At 39.6% G+C, this 22,314-nt stretch overlaps 1 protein-coding gene across 1 annotated transcript in view; it reads left to right on the top strand.

Moving 5' to 3' along the window:
• The window catches only part of nt5c2a (5'-nucleotidase, cytosolic IIa), a 136,949-nt gene that overhangs the window by 34,382 nt on the left and 80,253 nt on the right, over positions 1-22,314 (top strand). The window contains 1 exon segment of the mRNA XM_080036630.1: positions 18,905-18,978. Coding sequence (XP_079892756.1) covers positions 18,905-18,978 — 74 coding nt within the window.

The following is a 22,314-nucleotide window of genomic DNA, read 5'->3' on the forward strand; positions in this document are numbered from 1 at the left end:
TGACATCAACTTAACGTCAGCTTTCTGGCACAAAAAACAGTCCCACAGAACGTGGGTGCGGGTGCAAACGCGCACACGCACACACACACACACACACACACACACACACACCGTGGCGTGGACTGCAATCAAGTTGTATTCAGGAATGCAAACCCTATGGATTCACCAAATAAATACCATTATAAAGCCTATATTTGCTTAAAGACATAGCAAAGAGACAGACAAATTGAATTATGGTGTGGTAGGCCAATGTTTTAATTATAATATATTTTCAGTATTAAAACCATCATTTGGATTTTCAATGAATAAAAAAAATATATTTTAAATGTATCCACCTTCTGTCATTTATCTTTCCATTCCTTCAACAGTATACAGAGAAAATTCGAATTTTTCGAATGGTAGAATTAATAGTGATTGATCTGATGAAAAAAATTTAATCGTTTGACAGCCCTAGTTGTTGTACTAAGTAATAGCACCAGTATACAACACATGCATTCTTAATACTAAAGATCTTGAAATTAACAGGCTAAATAGCAAAACAGCTGCTCCATGGGCCAGGTCCCTCTTGTTGGTGAAATTGTATTTAATGTCAATGGGACTTCCTTAAAAAATATATTTAAAATAAATCTGATTGCCAATTGCTGATTATTATTGTTCAATCTCTTACTATTCATATCATAAGGTGTAGCGGCAGTAAATGAAGGCTTTTAACTGAAAAATCACTTTTCTTGTTGCGCTTGTGGATATTTTTGAAGGAAGTCTACTTCTAGGCAGATGTTCAGTCACTCTTAAAGCATTTGTAGATGATTTGCCTCACGGTGGACCGATGGAGCTCAATTTTTTTTTTAAATTAATCTATAGCTGCCCCCAGACAAATGTGCAGCATCACAACTCTATTCTTGAGATCCTCAGAGATTTTTCTCCCTTTTAGCATGTCTGACCTGTATGGGTTCAGTTTGGTGGGCCTAAACTGACCTGGTTTTATCTCTGTTTTATCTAGTGCAGGGTTTTTCCTGGCTCAGAATGGGCCTTTGGGGGTCAGTACGCGACCGACTTTTTTTGGGGTCGCGACAGTAAAGGCAAACGGTTTGTGTATTTTAAGAGGGGTGTTTGGGAGAGGGGAGTTTCTGTCCAGCTCAAGAGCATTTCAGTCAGCCTGTCAATCACTGCGTTAGCATGGAGCTCACTGAAACTTATGAAATCACAATAAACAACCTGTAGATATGAAGTCAAAATACTAATAATGACTAGGCCTACCTATTTAATACTTTAATTGTTTCTAATTTATCTAAACCATGGAAGAAGGTAGGGCTGCTCGATTATGAAAAAATCATAATCATGATTATTTTGAGTAATCACATTGTGTTATCACGATTATTAAAGACAGTTAATCATTGATTTAAGAACATTATGCATTTATTTTACTTTTAACAAGGTTTTTTTTCTAATAACAGCATGACTTTGGACTTTAAACAAAGGCCTAATTGAACTGAAAACAGGGAGAATAGAAATTGGCGAAATAAGTGAAACATATTTTTAATAATTTAATAAAAATATGTCAAAATAAAAATAACCAGTTGTAAATGGTGTTGATAGGGCACGTCTTTTGCTAGCATTGAATGTAAGGGCATGATTTATTTATGTCTCATGGAGCTGGCTGTATAGGCAGTTGCCTTCCTGTGTTTTTTATTCATTGATTGCTTGGTCATAGACCATTATGACTCGACTTAAAGTGAATAAACAAATTGGTCGGGATGTTAAAAGGTGCAGATGAGGTCGTATATGGCTTTTCTTTCTCTCTCTCTCGCGGTTGCGTATGTCACGTTACTCGCGTGTCCGCGCGTGACAAATCTTGCACATTATTTTAGTTTGTTGCGAGTCTGAAGTGTTTTCAGACAACACAATTAGTTTTACCTTTTATTCTCGTCATCTAGAAGTTTTTCAAAACACCCGGCAATGCGCAACATTTCCCTCCTACTCTCTGGACCAGCCGATAGCTAAACTAAATCAGGTGAGGGAGGGGCCGAGCGGAGCGCATAGCAGAAGGGTTTGCTGCATTTACAAGCCTGCATGCCCCGGCGTGCGGAACAATGATAGTTTAATAACGATTATCCCCGACCTGATTTCTACCATAGGCTATATTTATACACGCCGAAAGTTTTTTATTGGAAACTTACCTCAAACCTGATGTAGGCCTACCGGTAATCTGACGGAATCCGAAAGTTCTGTGGGTCTGAGTCATGGTCTGAGTTCCCTGTAGTCAGCCTGTCACTCACTGTCCGACGCTGCCGTTACTGTGGCGATCACGGACTCGCGGGAAACTTCGCTGGACGAAATTAAAAATAACTCATGGATATAAAGCCAAAATGTTGTTGTTGAACTTGTCAAATGAAGTGATTTTTTTTAATTTTTTTACAACTGAGATTGCAAGTAATATGACTGGAATGGCGCAGAAATGGAAACACATTTGGAGCCGTTTTAAGTAGATTTTTATTTATTTATCTATGAAAAAACACACTTTGGCGCTGAGGATTTTCCTTTGGGGGCGCTAAAATTCCTTTGTGGGGCGCCAACATTTTTTGAATGCAGGAAAAACCCTGACAGTGTTGGGTCTGGTGTCTCTCAACTTCCTCTTCACAATATCCCACAGATTCTCTATGGGGTTCAGGTCAGGAGAGTTGGCAGGCCAATTGAGCACAGTAATACCATGGTCAGTAAACCATTTACCAGTGGTTTTGGCACTGTGAGCAGGTGCCAGGTCTTGTTGAAAAATTAAATCTTCATCTCCATAAAGCTTTTCAGCAGATGGAAGCATGAAGTGCTCCAAAATCTCCTGATAGCTAGCTGCATTGACCCTGCCTTTGATAAAACACAGTGGACCAACACCAGCAGCTGACATGGCACCCCAGACCATCACTGACTGTGGGTTCTTGACACTGGACTTCAGGCATTTTGGCATTTCCTTCTCCCCAGTCTTCCTCCAGACTCTGGCACCTTGATTTCCGAATGACATGCAAAATTTGCTTTCATCCGAAAAAAGTACTTTGGACCACTGAGCAACAGTCCAGTGCTGCTTCTCTGTAGCCCAGGTCAGGCGCTTCTGCCGCTGTTTCTGGTTCAAAAGTGGCTTGACCTGGGGAATGCGGCACATGTAGCCCATTTCCTGCACACGCCTGTGCACGGTGGCTCTGGATGTTTCTACTCCAGACTCAGTCCACTGCTTCCGCAGGTCCCCCAAGGTCTGGAATCGGCCCTTCTCCACAATCCTCCTCAGGGTCCGGTCACCTCTTCTGGTTGTGCAGCACTTCCCACTGAGGTGCCTTGATACAGCACTCTGGGAACAGCCTATTCGCTCAGAAATTTCTTTCTGTGTCTTACCCTCTTGCTTGAGGGTGTCAATGATGGCCTTCTGGACAGCAGTCAGGTCGGCAGTCTTACCCATGATTGCGGTTTTGAGTAATGAACCAGGCTGGGAGTTTTTAAAAGCCTCAGGAATCTTTTGCAGGTGTTTAGAGTTAATTAGTTGATTCAGATGATTAGGTTAAGAGCTCGTTTAGAGTACCTTTTCATGATATGCTAATTTTTTGAGATAGGAATTTGGGGTTTTCATGAGCTGTATGCCAAAATCATTGATTGATTCTTTTGATTGATTGATTGATTCTTTTTAATGACCACACAGCCAGGCTGGTGGAATTTGTTATCAGTACAGCTCGGTACAGGTTCCAACTTACAAAACATATAACACAGATGTACATACAGACATACACACTACACAATACATAAGGGCCATGCTTATTCCTCAGCGTTCAGAGTTCAGAAAGTTTATTGCAGTTGGGATGAAACTGTTTTTGAACCGGGCTGTTCGTAAGGCAATGTTCCTGTAACACCTCCCAGAGGGCAGCAGCTGGAAGGCATAGCAGGGCTGTACGCTTATTTTTTTAGGTGGTAGCACTGGTGCTAGCAAGCAAAAAAATTCAGTAGCACAAAAATAAATTTGGTAGCACACAAAGTAGGCTATGATTGAAAACTTGCATAACCTTAACCCTTGCATTTTGCTCTAATTACCTTTGAGCATGTCATCCTGGTCTCATTTGAGATTCACAATTAATATGATATCCTAGTGTGTGCAGTAATAATTGTAGAAAAATGAATAGGGGTGCACTGATTTAGAAAAAAGAATCTAACCTGCCAATTGCAATTTTTTGCTGATTCAGTATTATTATTATAATGTCCTTCTGTTAATTAAAACCAAACTTTAAAACATTATACATAGCCTATTAAATAAATAAGTATACACATTGGTACAATTTAGGATAAATTAAATAGGTTGTTGTGAATGTGTTGGGAGTAGCTTTTCAGTGGCTTATTTAAAACTTTGTTTAACTAGGCTACTGTTGACTGTTCTCTGCAGCTGAAGGAGTTGACTTTCAAGCTAGAAAAAAGCGCTAACTTCCTGTTCTTACCGGCTTCAAAATAAAAGTCAACTCACGTTTGGCTAGTAACAGGCTTTTAATGTGAAGGCGCACAGGAAATGTTCTGTTTGTACACGCGCTAACTTAACTGCGGTAATGTGCCGTCTCCTTCCGGCAATTGCCGTTGAAGCCTATATGGTCTAGATGCAGCCGTGAAGTTTTTATACCTAGAATCGCTGCACGAGCACAGATCCCGAGCACACATCTTTCACCAGCCAAAGTGGAGGGTGGACTTAATAACTTACTTGCCTAAGACTCATTTACCCGCAGTGTTAATGTAGAGCCCTCTAAGCAGTGTTGTGCATCTCTCCTCTGTGTTTCAAAGACAGCCTCTCCTCATTATCAACCTGTCGCACGAGTGCGATAGGATTCGTATTCATCATCGCACGTGATCAATTTCAGTAGCAAATGCGATCAAAACTGTCGCACTGTACAGCCCTGCATAGTGTGCAGGGTGAGTGGGGTCGGAGATGATTTTCTGTGCTCTGCGTAGTGTCCGTTTGTGGTATAGTGAATCAAGGGATGGTAGGGGTGTGCCAATAATTTTGGATGCTCTGTTGATGATGCGTTGAAGTTTCTTCCGGGAGAGTGAGTTTAGACTGCCGAACCAGACTGTAATGGAGAAGGTGAGGATGCTTTCTACGATGGCTGTGTAGAAGCGGAGCAGAAGATGGGACCTTACCCTGAACTTCTTCAGCTGACGGAGATGAAAAAGTCTTTGCTGGGCTTTATTGTAGATGTGGTCTGCGTTTATTTTCCATTTGAGGTTATTGCTGATGTGGGTTCCGAGGAGTTTGAATGTGTCAGTGATGGAGATGGATTCACCTTTAATGAGCACAGGAGTTTTGGGGGATGGTTGGCGTCTTGGGTCGATGATGAGTTCCTTTGTTTTTGATGAGTTGAGTATGAGATCATGGTCTGTGCACCAGGTCACTGCTTGGTTGATTTGTGCACGGTATTCTGTTTCTTGGTTGTTGGTGATGAGTCCTATGATGGTTGAGTCGTCCGCGTACTTGTACAGGTTGACAGAGCTGTAGTGGGATGTGAGTTTGTTTGTGTAAAGGGAGAATAGCCAGGGTGAGAGAACACAGCCTTGGGGTTCATCAGTATTAAAACAACAAAAGACCTGAAATATTTCAGTTGGTGTGCAATGAATCTAAAATATATGAAAGTTCAATTATTATCATTACATTATGGAAAATAATCAACTTTATCACAATATGCTAATTATATGAGAAGGACATGTATATCGGCTCTGTCAAGTTGATATGAGGCAGCATGAAATGGGAAAGAGAGGACATCGGCTATGAGACTGTTAACAGAGCAATCGCGGGAGCACAGGGCAAAGTGTAGGGGGGCGGAGAGGGGGTGCAGGCGGTGGTGAGGGGGGTGCGACCGCACCCCTACTTCCGACGTCCCTGCTTCAGACTCACAACAGACTAAAATATTGTGCAATATAAGTCACACGCGAGTGTTTCACGAGTCACATGACATACGCGACCGCGCGAGAGAGAAAAGGCACATGCGACCTTATCTGCACCTCAAAACATCTAGACCAATTTGTTAATTCACTTTAAGTTGAATCATAGTGGTCTATGACCAAGCAATAAAGGAATAAAAAACACTGGAGTTTAAAGCTCCTTGACTCCTGCCACCACAACACTCAACACTGTACAATGCAACTGCCTATCCAGCCAGCTCCTTGAGACATAAATAAATGATGCCCTAGCATTCCTGCTAGCAAAAGACGTGCCCTTTCAACACCATTTGCAACGGGTTATTTTTTATTTTGACATATTTATTTTATTCAATTATTAAAAATATGTTTCACTTATTTAGCCTATTTCTGTTTTCCTTGTTTTCAGTTCAATTAGACCTAGACTTAAAGTCCAAAGTCATGGTGTTAACAACCTTGTTAAAAGTTAAATGCATGATGTTCTTAAATCAATGATTAACTGCCTTTTATAATCTTGATGACACAATGTGATTACTCAAAATAATCATGATTATGATTTTTTCATAATCGAGCAGCCCTACCTTTTTGCAATTTTCATGGTTTAGATCAATTAGAAACAATGACATTATTAAACAGGTAATCATTATTAGTATTTTGACTTAATATCTACACAGGTTCTTTATTGTGATTTTATCAGGGTCGGTGATCTCCATGGTAACACAGCGATTGACAGGCTAACTGAAATGCTCTTTAGCTGGACAGAAACTCCCCTCTCCCAACCCCACATCCCTCTTAAAATACACAAACGTTTTGCCTTTACTGTTGCACATAGTCGCGAATCCAAAAAAGTCGGTCCGCGTACTGACCCCCCCAAAGCCCCGTTCTGAGCCAGGAAAAACCCTGACTGATGCCAATAGCCAGGGTCACTATGCATAGGGCAAACAGCAATGCGCTCAGGGGGCAGCCTTGCCTGACACCACAATTTAGGCTAAAATGGGGTGATCTCTCTGAGTTGGTAAAATGGATGCAGTTGTATAGGCATAGAGCATCTCTAACCATGCGCTGACATTTTTGCCCAGACCGAACTTCTCTATGATTAACATGCATTACCTCCACTCCACCAGATCAAGTGCAAGGACTCAATGCTGAATTCTACAAATATTGATGGAGTTAAGCGACTTCATGAGATTATTCAATACAACTTTGGAGTCCAAAGGGTTGACTGGTTGACAGGAAGATCTATCCATAAATGTATCTAAAATGCAATTAAAGTATCCACCTGCTATCAAGCTGGTAATTGATAAGTCAGGAATGAGAGTGAAAACACTATGAAAGAAGCCTGGATTATCAAAGTTTGGGGCATATATATTTAACAGGGTGAAATATAGCGTCAGAACAGTGCCAGTCACAATAATAAATCGACCATTTGGGTCAGTTTTGGTGGACAAATGTTGAAAAGGAAGATTCTTCTTAATTAGGCTCCAGCTGCAAAGGTTTGGACTTGCGCGCTGGCGTAGCTGCATGCGTCTTGTGAGTTTTGCATTAATAAATAAAGGTATCAGTTTAATTTAAAAAGTACCAAGCCAAAATCCCAAAACTAGGGATAGGGATTGTTAATTTTTATTGATATCGATACCATTCGAGTCTCCTTAACGATCCGAGTCTTTATCGATACCACTATCGATACTTTTCTACTATTTTGTTGAAAGAGAACTGGTATTATTGCTTTAATTGCCTATAAGATGATCAGAGCTCAAGATAGGACGTTAAACAGGTCATAATTCCATATTGAATATCTATTTTATATTGCTGAATAAACAAGTTTTCACCAAAACCGTATTGTTTCTCGCCAAAAACGGAAAAAAATTAAATAAATTGTGTTACATTTGAACACATCTTGATGACTTTTTTTATAGACCTTTACCTCATATTCACATTAACGAGCCGACCTGAACACATTTGGTTTATTTAATTCAACAATTAAAACAAACAATGTCCAATAGAATAAACAAATTATACGGTGCAAAATAAATTGACGGCATTTACACCAACAACTTCCTTGATGTTACAAGTCTAACCTAGAACTAGGCCTTTTTATTTATTTATTTACAACAACAAATAAATAACGCAACAAAAAAATTACAAGGATAAAAAATGTGATTAGATTTACATGAAAATAAAATAAAGGTTTGTAGACCTAGGCCTTAAAGGTTTCAATAGAATAATCATTACTATTATAGGCCTACCTTTTGTGTTTGTCTTAATAAACATAAAAAATATAACACATTGAAAAAGCGCTTAGTCCTGCTGCAGTATTGTGAAAGGGCCTCTTTTTGCCAGGTACCTGGCATAGTTTTTGGGGGCTCAGAAAACTCTTTCTAGCTCAGAGTCAAGTTCAATGTCTTCCACACACAAACGCGTTAACACAATTGAACTTCTTTCTGGCGCATTTTGAGAAGAATACTAAGGCTAAATCAGCTGTGTCCTATGTGAGCTATTTGGTACTATTTTCTGGAATAATGTGGGGACACAGAATTACCAAAAAGCAGAAAGAAAAAATGTACAGGTTTAAAAAATCTCTCTGTGAAGTTTTTTTTTAAATACAGTATTGCTCAATATAGGCCCCTGATCTTCGTAGCCACGAACAATGTAATTTAAAAAATATCAAAAATGTTCTGGTGCATAAATCATAAATCAGGGTACCAGAAAAGAAAGGAAAAAAAGGGAACTTTCAAGGGCTTTAGACCCCTGGAAAATTCCTTAATATCAGTATTTTTGCTAGCAGAAGTGTATTTTCAATTCAGAGATACTGTGATATTTCATCAAGTTTTGAGGTGTCTTTGAAATTATTCTGTATATTTTAACTATTATTTTCTAAGAACATTAGAAAATTAAATATTTAGCCTTTAACCCTTTAGGCGCCGGGTTTAATTTTGAAAAATACTTTATTTTGACACCTAAATTTCAGAAGGCTCTGGATTGAAAGTGGTTTGAGATAGAGACAAAAAGTTAATGAGACAAATATTGAGAATGTCCTGAAGTTTATCTAGGGAATACATCTTTTCATCTAATTTGCATATTATGACGTCATATGGCGGCGGCCATATTGGATTATGTCATTTCCATGAAATACCTGATATTTTGAAAGAGAGTTGAACTTATTTCATCAGAGTCACCCCCTCCATCTATTTGTAATGATGCCCACTTTGTTGTAAGCCAACATTTGTAAACTAGAACTAGAACTAAAACACAAAACGCATGTAAACAGCAGGCGTTTTTTTTTTTTTTTTTTTTTTTTTTTTTATTTATTTTTTACACACCACAACTTTTACAGTACTTTTCTTCTTCTATTCTCCATTATTATTATTATTATTATTCATTATTGTAATTATCATTATATCATAATAATGATAATAATAATAATAATAATAATAATAATAATAATAATAATAATAATAACAGTAGGCGTCTTTTTGCTGCAGAGGCCTAATCTGTGCCTATCTATCCAGATGACACTGTTTATAGTTTGTCACAGTGTGGAACCTCTCATTGCATGGCACAGCACACAGGCTGGGCAGGAATGGCAACGCATGCGCGATTCATTTGCAGCCTGGACGCGGAGGTGTCAGCGGAGCAGAGAGGAGAAACACACCCGCTCTGCCCTGACTGCTGCGCGGGGCTCAGGGGCTCCGGGAGCTGCTCGTTGAGCACAGTAAAAGCAGAGTGATACGTGCTTTCACATCAGAGTCTCCAAACACCACAAAAGTCTCCAATAACACCAGAAAGGGTCGCTATTAGGAGCGGGTGTGTGTGTCCTCTCAGCTGGCTGCAGGCTGGGACCGCTGCGCTGAGCTTCTGTGAGACTGACCGCCCGCGAGTGCTTTTGGACGGGGTAGGGGCTCCGTGAGCACCCGCTGCTCGTTGAGCACAGAAACAGCAGAGTAAACAGAGTGATACGTGCTTTCCCCTCAGTCTCTAAACACCACAAAAGTCTCAAATAACACCAGAAAAAGTCGCTAGGAGGATATGACAAAAAAAATAAAAAATAATTTTTATGTTTTTTGGATGGGATTTTGCTCGAACATTTTGCATTGAAGGATGACGTTTTTCTGAGCTAAGGTCTAGGTATGGGATGTCTGCCAACTAGTGGAGGGGAGTTTGAACAAAATATAACACTCTATTTAGAGAAAACAGCTGTTTGATTCAGTAAAACGTCTTGTCGCAATTTTGCGACTTTGGCGCCTAAAGGGAAATGAAGGTGGCAGATGGTTGTTATACTGATGAGGAAAGCTTCTGGTAGCAGTGCTATCATGGTAAACCCCCGCCCCCCTACAGCATTGGTGTGTCTAAAAGCTTACATTACAGGAAATGTTACAGTAAATGTGCCAAAAAGCAGGTGCAGAGATCTTGCAAGAGCAGAACATTTCGTCGGTGTCTCTGCCCACGATTATTTCCAGTAGCCCACCTTAATCTAACTGGCTAGAACCGGCCCTGTGTACAGGTATGTGTTTATTTAGGAACAAGTGCATCATGCACATTGATACAAGTTCAGTATGAGTAAAGGGGGCCCAAGACTGGACCTTTTCAGGGGCCCAGTCATTTGTCTGGGCAGGCCTGCCCCTACCTACTAAGGTTAGGGGCCTGTAATGAGCCATTCAATTGTTTATTTTTTTAAATAAAGTTGTTCGGGGCCTTATTGAGCCAGTAAAAAAATAAATAAAAATGTTTAAGAATGCCATGGCGATCTACCCACAATGCCTTCGACGTATTGGGCACCCCTGGTATAGAAGGTAAACCGGTATGAAGTTGCGCTATGATATGGATTTTGACTCTACCGTGTCACCGGTATAGCATTTATAAAGCAGTGATGAGCATACCACACAATGAATGCGGGCGTCATTGTCAGCCGGCACGTGCCCAATACATCCATGACAATGCTGCTAGATCTTGTGTCATTCACAAAAATAAATTGTAGTAGAGGAAACTGGTGGATGTACTGTTACTGTGCTGATCGGCTAATATCACTAGTTTTACTTCGGAAGTGAACACCACCAAAATATCGCCCCAAAATGTCAAAATATGAGAGATGAAATGAGGAGTGAGGATCTATCCGCTGTTTATTTCCTTCTTTAACATGCACAGCAGCATACAGATCCCGGGAAAAGAACATAGCAATACGCTCGTGATGACACATTAAACAGCTGTTGCGACGGATCCCGGCCCTTTAATAACATGCATAAATTATACATTTTTATTACAGCGATCGGGAAACTCCATGTAGCCTACTTACTCAAACAGGCGATGCAAAACAAACTCAGGGAAAGCACGTTTTAACTGTGGAATGATAGTTTACTGCGGCAACTTGCACGCTCACACAACTGAGGGAGAAGGAAAAGGAAACTTCACTAAACAGAGGCTCCGGCTGAATGACGTCACGGCCGCTAACTGACCCGCACTGAACAACTCACATCTTAAAACACTATAAGAAAATAACAAACACTGTAACCTATACACTTTGGGACCTTTTCTACAGAGATGCATTGCATTGCCATTAAAAAAAAAGTCTTGCATAAAGAGCGATCAGTTTTTCATACTGCGACCGTGAGAGTGTTGAACACTCGTTTATGCACGCCTCAAGATGGCCGGGCTCGTTCTCGTCACTCACAGCCCGGTGAGAAATGCTCCTCGCGGTGTTCACAGAACAGCATCTGCGAGGGGAAAAGCTTCATCCAGTCATGACATAAAGAGCGATCAGTCTGACAAACTACAAACGTGAGCGAGTGTTAAACACTTGCGCGCTTAGAGAGGGTCAGGCTGCGCTGCTCACTCACAACCCGGTGAGAAATGCGTCCTCGCGATGAAGCTTGTCCACTCGCGGAAACTGTTCTGTGCGCGCGTGGTTCATGTCAGTTTAAAAAAATAAATAAACACCACACAAGGAGTTTAAACTGAAATTAAAGTTTAGAGATGATAGAATCAGAAACCGATTGTAAAAGAAAAGGCAGCCACCAGAGCATCATCAGCATTCTCAGTGAGTCATAGTCAAATCAAACTTACTATGTAGAATAACTTCAAACACAAAAAGTCAGCATAGAGTGCTTTACATATACATATATTGATGTATATTGACCCCCTCCCCCTATCCATCCACAGAGCAGAACATTGCAGATTGCATCCCTCTGTAGGGGAGACTGGGGGGAAGTGTAACACTTTTTGGTTTTTGATTAGTCAAAAACATCTTGAACAATTTGGATAATTTATTCTATGTTGTATCACTGTGCTCTACTTGTTAATATAAATTGTATTTATTTTATAAGCAATAGATGTCCTATTAATACAAGAGTATAGGCCTACAGTAATAGCAAGTATTTTACCCTTTCACAAGCATTAATTTAAAGATAAATTAATATACCGTGATATAATACCGTTACCGTCTATGCTTCAAGTAATACTGTGATATACATTTTAGACCATACCGTACAGCCCTACTTTCAATCTGATTTAGTGAGGCACAATGACTGTCTGATTGTCATTGCTGCGCCTTTCAAATTCACACATTTACATTAAAGGTAGAAAACTATTATTTTCATAGTGTGAATTTGAACATAGGCAGTAGGCCAGGCAAAGTAACACATTTTTGGGCCAAAAATAGAATTAAGTGTAAAATATTTTTTTCAGCTCAGATCATTTCTATGAGGTGTCCAGAACAACATACTAAAAGTCCTAAGAAATCCTAGTTGAGGAAATATGTTTAATTCTCATCAATCCGAGATGTTCAAATCTATGTCTTGTCTATAAAATCATTCACGGTTTATCATCCCCTCCGCTCCATCAGTTTGTCAACATCCGAACAGCTGATCACAGCAGAACTAGAGCATCAGCGAGGGGAGATTGTATTATCCCTTTTAGGAAGAGTGTATTTGGCCATACCTCTTTCTCTGTTCGTGCAGCTACTGAGTGGAACCTCACCCCCATAGCCATCAGAAATCTGACCCCATATAGGTCATTCAAATGCCAGTTAAAGAAATCATTGATAACCAGAGCTGTTTACATTATCATTAACCTGTTCATGTTATTGTCTGCTGTTGTCTGATTGTTGCTCTGCTGTGTTTTTATTGTATATTTTAGCTTAACAGTACTTTTTACTTTACTTACTTTTTAATAGTACGTTTTACTATAGGTGTGTTGTGTTATATAAATGTGTAACTTATTTTCTTTTAGGGTGACTTTTACCATCTGTCTAGGGACTGCAGATGAAAAATAGCCTTCTGGCTAATTCTGGCATATTGACAGAAATGTTTGATAATATGCACTGTCCCTGTATTAAATAAATTAAAAAAAAAAAAAAAAAAAAATGTGTGCCAATAAGGCGAGACAACAATACAACCCAATGGGGCTATGTGTTTTCCTTTTTTCCTTTCCTTCCTTCCAGAGGGGAAGAACTAAGCAAAGAACAAACCAGGAACAGATATAGGGGGTGCCAGAACCAAGAGCCACAGAGAAGGGGTCGAGGATCCAGGCTGAATTTAAAAAAAAACATAAAAAAAAACTCATGTGCATATTCAAATTCATTTCAAAAGAAAATTGTAATACAAAACATTTTACTTTTCATGTATATGTTTACTATGTAAAGTTGTATTGTGGTAGGAGTAAAGGAAAAACATTAGGCCTATTTGGGTGTATTTTGGGCATGTTCGGTTAGTGTAGGGGAGAACGGGGTTATATGTCACACGGGTTGGTTGTCACAATCGTTATATCTTGGAACCAGAAGGCGCTGTCTGTGAAATTTTGGTGTGTAAATATCCAGAATTAGGATCAGAGGTCACCTACATAGTCTTCCTTGGAGTTAGACTGCTGAATTTGAGGTGAGAGGACTGTTTGTGTTTTTCATGTCAAATTGAAAATATTTAGCTCCTCAGTATTTTTCTTCTAGGCTTTTACACAGGTAAATAACAAAACACTTGTTACCCATAAAAAGTGTGAAGGGTAAACTATAGTTTAGATTGTGGTTAGCAAGCTAATTAGTTGTCAGATGGTTGTTGGCCTTGATGCTAGCAAGAAATTCAAGTTGGGGTTGGTCGTCACATTTTTTGGGGGGTTGGTTGTCACATGGTATCCAAAGGCTGCAGCCAGAAAAGGAACCCAATAACGAAAGAAATTGTCAAGCTGTATCCTCACTGACACCCCAGAGAAGGAAAGAATAGAGCAGGAAAAGGCAGCTAGCATGCTAAAGAAAAAAGGGCAACAAAATCAAAACAACCCAGTGCATCCCAAACTAGACCAGCTGCCAAGGCCTACGATAAGTTATGTAGGCCTATTTGTCAACTTGACAATGCAATTAAACTTTCAAATGTAGTTCTGCTTTCTTGCCTTCTTTTTAAGATGATTCCCATTAAGATAGCATTGTGACAAACAACCCCAGTGTGTGGCAACCAACCCCTTGATGGGGTTAGTTGTCACAATGTGTAAGTGTGTCTTTGATGATTAATTTCTTCTTTATTACAATAAGATAGAAAAAGTGAGGGGTACACATTTCAAGCCAACACCTTAAGCTTCAATGTAATGTAGGAATTACTATTGAAAGATGTTTAGGTGATGAGCAATTCTCACTACAGTAAAAAGTGTGCCTACTTACCCCGTTCTTCCCTATAGCTCATTTGCATATTCAAATTCCTTTTAAAAGAAACTTGTAATACAAAAATGTTTACTTTTCATGGATACTTTCATTATGTAAAGTTTCATTTTGATAGGAGTAAAGGAAAAAAATTGCCCTATTGGGGTGTATTGGTGTCTCGCCTTATCTAGTCCTGGGAAAGTTTTGTATGCGCTTCATTTAGCGGGGAATATCTCAACTGTTATAGACAAATATGACCCCAGTGAACAACGTGGGATGTGTGACAAAATCTCTATCCGGGGCGAAAGTCCTGAAAATGAACACAACAGGTTACACTAGTATCACACTAAGTGGTGAATGGGATTTTTTTTTCCTTTATAGATATCCTCATACTTTTTTACCAGATTATTCTTCATATTAAGATAAATACTTTTTGTATTACACTTTGTCTAAACATTTTATAAAATATGCAAATGAGGCAATGTCTCATTCAATATGCATAGCCTATATATACTGTAAACCCTTTAAGGCCAGGACACACCAGCCCGATAATCGCCGTCGTCAAAAAAAATGGAGTCGGCCGTTTCAGGAAGCTCCAGCTTCCCGTCGCTGCTAAAGAACACACAGAGACGACTGTTTATTTTCCGTACGCTCGCGGGACGTAATGTCTCCACAACAGCAGGCGGCGCTAATCTGTATTGTGGCCCGAAAAAATACGAAAGCCGGAAATGATTGGACATCTCTCTAGAGCATAAACATAGATAGAAATACGTATTTATATTTATGGACCATAAGAGCACAATTTTTAGCAGAGAGTGTCGAGCATGGTGTCGAGCAGTCAACAAGGGTTGATGCATGTGAGTACTCTCAAAACGAAACGAACAAACACATTAAAACGATGGCTAGCTGTTGTTAGCTGTTTGTGCTACCCGCCTCACTTCCGGGCTTCACTGATTCGCTAGCCCTCCACCAATCAAATTGCTCCAAATGAAAGACGGTCGGCCGCCGATTGAACATGTTCAATCGGCGGCCGACAGGCTCAAAACAAGCCCGACGACCTCTACGTCGGCCGACGTCACGGCACACACCAAACAGATTCGTCTTTTTTTTTGACGACGGCGATTATCGGGCTGGTGTGTCCTGGCCTTAAGTCGAGGTCCTGGATACGATTTGTATGCACTTCATTTAGCGAAGAATATCTCAACTGGTATAGACTAATATGACCCCATTGAACAACATGGGATGTGTGCCAAAATCTCTATCCGGGTCGAAAGTTCTGAACATGACCACAACAGGTTACACTAGTATCACACTGTGGTGAATGGGACTTTTTTCCCCTTTATAGATATCCTCATACATTTCTACAAGATTAATCTTCATATTAAGAGAAATAGGTTTTGTATTACAATTTGTCTAAAAAATGTAATTAAATATGCAAATTAGCCAATATCTCATCAATTATGCGTACATATAAACCCTTGAAGTTACAGATTTTCTGAGGGGATCACAATGACAATGATTATAAGGTCATAGAAGAGCGTAAACATTCTGATTTGATATAATAGAAATGGCTAAAAAACAGTCAACCTATTACGTACGCATATTGAATGAGATATTGCCTAATTTGCATATTTTATTAAATGTTTCAGACTGAGTGTAATACAAAAAGTATTTCTCGTAGTATGAAGATTAATCTGGTAAAAAAGTATGAGGATATCTATAAAGGAAAAAAAAGTCCCATTCACCACGTAGTGTGATACTAGTGTAACCTGTTGTGGTCATTTTCAGGACTTTCGCCCCGGATAGAGATTTTGTCACACATCCCATGTTGTTCACTGGGGTCATATTAGTCTATAACAGTTGAGATATTCTCCGCTAAATGAAGCGCATACAAAACTTTCCCAGGACCTCCACTAGTATTTACTTGAGTAAAATCATGGACTTAATGTAGGATTAAGGGTGTATTCACACATGGAAAGTCCGCTAGTTCACTTGCTTTGGTCCAGACCAAATAGAATTTCGATTTTTTTTTTTGGTGTGGTCCACTTTCATATTGCCCCTTTTGCAAGTGAACCAGCATTACGAAGCAAAACCACACGTGATCTGAGGTCATTCATTCATTGGACAGACATTCTGGGGTGGAGAGAAGCAGGAAGAACGAAGTAAAAACTGCGAATTTATCATTGTTATAATATGGGGTTAAAAATAATAAAAATGCCTACATCTAGCCTATAAATAAAGAAGAAAAACATCGAATTATTGTTGTTTCATATGGTTATAATATGTAGCCCTATGACAATGCCACGTTATGTGGCTTCTAGCCTACGATGTGAAACATAATTTTTACTGTATTTTTGCTGCTGGACGCGCGGCTCGCGTGTGATAAACGGAGATATAGCGCTATACAAGTCCATTTACCATTTACCAGAATAGGCTCAAACTGAAACACAGCTGATTAAGCTGTGTATCAGCTGGGTGTCAGTTCGGCGCAGTTCAGCACCAAACTGACACAGGGACAGTATTGACGGTCCCGTTGGGAAGAACAATTCATTTTCATTTTTTTTTTCATTTAACTTTTATTTATCCTCGAGAGACCAATTGAGGGGTGACCCTCATTTTCAATGACGTCGAGTCAATAAAAACACACACTTCATGCAAAGCGCAGCGTGAACCTGTTGGCACTGTAGGCTACGGGAGACGCTCCTCTCCATCTGATCGCTGAACATATCAGCATGTGTACGCCGCACGCGTCATTATCAAATGTAATATTTTCGCCCGGTCAAACCACAACTAATCTTCCTAACAATGGCGACAACAACACTTTCCCATAATGTGAAGCTGATGGCGATTTATTAAAAAAGAAAAGAAAGAAAAGGCGCAGTGCTTCCTGCAATTGGGTCGGATCGAGTCCGGCCAAATTCACACCACAAACGAACTAAAGCAGAGTGCGTTTTGAAGCGCATCGAGACCACCTCTTCAGCTGGGTCTTGGAGCGTTTGTTTGGTCCGCCCCCGAGTGCGATTGCTGTATTCACACCTGTCTGAAAGATGCGCACCGAAGGTGGAAGTGCACCTGAGTTCGTTTCAACCGAACTAAACACAGCATGTGTGAATACACCCTTAGACTGGGCGATTTGGACGAAAATTTTCTTAAGTGCTTTCCATTAGAACAATTTGAAACTTGCGTGCATTTTATTGATTGTTCCACATCCTTCACCACTCCCATACAATGGATCCAGCACAATTGTATTTTGAAACAAATGTGTCTTTTTCCATTTTCTGTTAATCTGTAAATTGGGAACACTAATAATGACTCATTACAACCACTCACTAATTGATTATCACCACTAACCCCCTGAAGATGCAGCCTCCTGCCATATCACATTAATGACATAGCCTAACTGATATCACTTTACACGCAGAATAGGTTTTGCTCTATAATAGCCTAGTAGGTTTTATTTTATAAAAATTACAGGCAAATTTACTTTACATATACTTTTAGTTAATTGTTCACAATAAACGGTGTGTACCTCCCTTGGTGCTGCCTATAATAAATGTACTGCCGTGGTTGTGTGACGTCGGACCAAGAACTCTCTGAAAGGTCGGAGTAATCGTCCGCCCCCCGCTCGTTCGCCTGTGTAGTCTTCCTCTCGTAAGGTCCAGGCTGTGTACGGTGGCCGCTATTGCCGTCATGCGCGCCCCCCTCCCCCGTTCATTTGCCTGTCCTAAGAGGCTGTCTCGTGTTTTTTTTCTCCCCCTCTCGTTGTTTTCACATAGTGGTAAAAGTTATCACACATACAACGCACACAGCAGACTACAGGAGGGGGGAGTGAGTTTGTTGCCAGTGACTGTCCTGTAACCAGGCGTCTCGGTTTTGTGTAGTTTGGCTGCACACGTGAACACGTGACAGGAAGTAAACAAAACTGCGTTAACAGCATTACATCATTTAAATTAATCTCCAAAATGAACGCATTCATTTTGACAGCCCTAGTTAATATCTTAAAGTTAAAGTAAAATTGTTAAATGTCTCTTTTTACCCACCTTATCCCCAAGGATTGCATGTTGATGTTAAGTTTTATTGAACTTGACTAATGGCAGTTCCCTCAAACATAGCCTGCCATGTATTGAGTAGTGTTGCTCAATCTTGTTCTTTAGTTTTTTCTTTAGTAGCTCTAGTTTTGATCCTTAACCTTGGAACATTTTCAAATGACAGAAGAATGTTCACACCCAGTGACCCGGACTGACTTGTCTTCTATTAACTGTGAATTAAAATTGTTCTTCATGAATTCTTCGCAATGCAACATTACATTTGAACAGCTAACTCTCATGCATTGATTGACTGTACATTGTTTTCCCCTCCCAGGGTGTTTGTCAACCGCAGCTTGGCCATGGAGAAGATCAAGTGTTTTGGTTTTGATATGGATTATACTCTGGCAGGTTAGTGGCTGGAACCTACGCATCTGCATGTAGACTCTGATTGTCTCAGTCATTGTCACTGATACAGTTGAATGAATGATTATACCCAGTCAAACCGATGACAGAAAGTGCAATTAAACACATTCAACTTCTCAGTCATTATTTATTATTATGTTCATAGTCCTGTAGGGCTGGCCCGAATGCCATTTTTCAGGCTTCGAATATTCGTTTGTTTTTCCGAGCGAATATTCGAATATTCGTTCCAGAAAAACACACCATCAAAAACAACATAAAAAAATAGAAAAAATAAAAAAATAAAACGTTAATAATCCCTATATACTCCCTGGAACCGATTTTGACAGTATCTGCATATTTTGTTGAAGATTTACGCGCTCGGAGGTGAAGTAATGGATGCGCTATGACGCTTAGTGATGTAATATCCTCCTAAATGAGCAATACTACTACTATTTTTTTTCATTGATGACATTATATTGCAGTACTAGCTTCTTGCAAAAAAAAATTTGAAAAAAATAAATAAAAAATAAATTGTATAAAAAGAAAAGAAAAAAACGAAGCTCCGAATACTAATTTAAGTTCCGAATACTAATTTTCGGAACGAGTATTCCAATATTCGAATAATTCGAATTAGTCCTGACATACTTTACAAATATTAATAAGCAAATCTTTTTTTCTTTATGAAATTTAAAGATAATAATTAGGGCTGTCAAGCGATTAAAAAAATTAATCTAATTAATTACAGGCTCTCTGATTAATTAATCTAAATTAATCGCATACTTTTATGACACTTTTATACCTGTTTATAAACAGCTGTATAGCCTGCTACAGTTTGTTTCTCTCTCTCTCTCTCTCTCTCTCTCTCTCTCTCTCTCTCTCTCTCTCTCTCTCTCGTAACTTCTGTCTCCACAACAGACAGCGCTGCACTGCCACATATGCCTATGCCGATTCATTCACCATGGTCGTACTCATAGGCAAAAATATTGACACACACATACACACAAACACACACACACACACACACACACACACACACACACACGGGGCGGGCGGCGGGAGACGAGACAGCTAGCAAACAAAATTGAGACACACAGAGGAAGATTGAGAGATACTGTTTTGAACATATTGTTGCACCACTAAATCAATAATGCACAGACACTGCAGAGAATAAAGTAATCTGTCTTCCTACCTTCATGCTTATTTTCCATAGAGCCCTCGGCCCCGCCCTTTCCTCTGCTTCTCTCTCCCTTTCACCCGTGCGGGCTGTAAGCTACAGGTGCAGCTCGGTGCAGCTCGCCGAGCTGCGCACCACTTTTGCACCGGGTCAAAGGGCATTATAGAAGTGCGATTAATCTGCGTTAATTTTTTTTAATCGCGTTAATTTTTCTGTGATTAATTAATCGAAATTAACGTGTTAATTTGACAGCCCTAATAATAATGCAACACAAAACAATGTAAAGTAAATGTAGCTGATACTAATTGAAAAAGACATTAAATTAATAAACACCACTACATACATCATACACTACAAAAAAACAAAAGAAACTGCTTATTAACATCGATTTGTGTAAATAAGACTATATATAAGCATTAATAATAACAGAATTACATGTTTATTGTTAAATAAACTGTAAATTCTAAGGCTTTTATAAGCACTTATTTATTGATTGCTTAATAACATTAAAGGGACTCTTACCGATCCTGCAATTGAGAATTACAGCACTATCATACCATCCCGCCTCCCTCCAATGCCCCCACACCCTCATTCTCATCCCCGGTGTTTTATTTTTTTTGTTGAAGAAACTTTATTTACACAAGCAGACTTCCAAACTACTGCCTCCGCGCACACACGTGAGTTATATTGTAGCGGAGGAAACTGGTGGCTGTACCGGTACCGCGCTGATCTGCTTGTATCACTGGTTTCACTTCAGAGGTGTCGGCCAGAACACCACTTAAGGCCGAAGGCGTCAGATTATAAGCATGAGACTAGGAGAGGAGGAGTAGGGTTTTATCCGCTCTTTATTTTCATTCTTTCACAGGCACAGCCTGTGAATCGCGGGAAAAGAACAAAGGCTTAAACTCCGCTCGTGAGGAGATCGTTAGAACAGCTCTTGCGACCCGCGAATTGCAGCCGTTAATAACATGCAAACTATATTATAACAGTGATCGGGACTGCATGTACATACTCACACACGGGTGATTCACATTTAAACTCAGATAAACACGTTTCCATGTGGAATGATCGCTTACTGAGGCAACGCTCACACATCTGACCGAGGGAGAAGAGAAAGGAAACTTACTAAACAGGCTCTTTGGCCGACTGACGTCACGGCCCTAACTGACTGCTATCCACACTGAACAAAACACATCTTAACACACTGTAAGAAATAACAACACTGTAACTTATGAACGTTGGGGCCTTTTCTACAATGGTTGCTACTCGCTACTATCTGCCGTGGAATCAAAACAAACCCTCTAGTGGAGAATGTGCAATACAGAAGCAAACGGCAAACAGCCAGGTCTATCGGCCAATCAAATCGTTTGGTCCGAATAATATCATTGGTTGAAGTTTTCACAAAATATTATGAGATTGAAATCATTGTTTGTTTTTACTCTTGGTGGGTCTGTCTTGCATTTTAGAGTGTCATTACCTTATTAATACCATTTTAACCTAATCCAAAAAAGTGTAAAAATGCAACAAAGGTAAGGGTAGCTTTAATAAAAGCATTACAACCAATTCATTGAGTCTTATCAATTTACCTATTATGTCATTGTTAAATCTTTACTAAGCATTGTTGTAGCTTTATGACGGTGAAAACAACTTTATTATTAATTTATTAGCAGAAAACCATGCTCTTCTTAAAGTGTTAATTATGTGCTTTTCAGGTACCTGATCTAAAGCAAGAACAATGCTTATTAAGGTTAATAAGTCCTTTTAATATACACTCTTTAACAGTTAATGAGTACTATATGTTGTCAAAGTTGATAAAACGCGAATTAAAAAAAGACATACTGTAAGTACAATGTTTAAGCGGTGAAGCACAAAAAGCACACATCGGGGGGGTCGCTCGTGGTGTAGTGGTTAGAGGCTCAGGGCTCGCAGCAGACCGGGTTCGAATCCGACTCTTGGTCAGTTCTCTGCTTGTCTTCCCCTCTTTGACCCATTTCAACTCTGTCTCTCCAGTCTACGAAAAACGCTAAACAAATATCTTAAGAAAAAATAACACATTAGCCCTATAAAGCCTGAACCATGAAAAAAAATTAATGAAAATTCTAATTCTTTGAAACTAGAGTTCTTATCCGCTATAAGGAAGCTATCACGCAGCAATGATAAACCCACCA

Source organism: Ammodytes marinus (assembly GCF_949987685.1).
Source record: "Ammodytes marinus genome assembly, chromosome: 11".
In the NCBI taxonomy this organism is placed as follows: domain Eukaryota; kingdom Metazoa; phylum Chordata; class Actinopteri; order Uranoscopiformes; family Ammodytidae; genus Ammodytes; species Ammodytes marinus.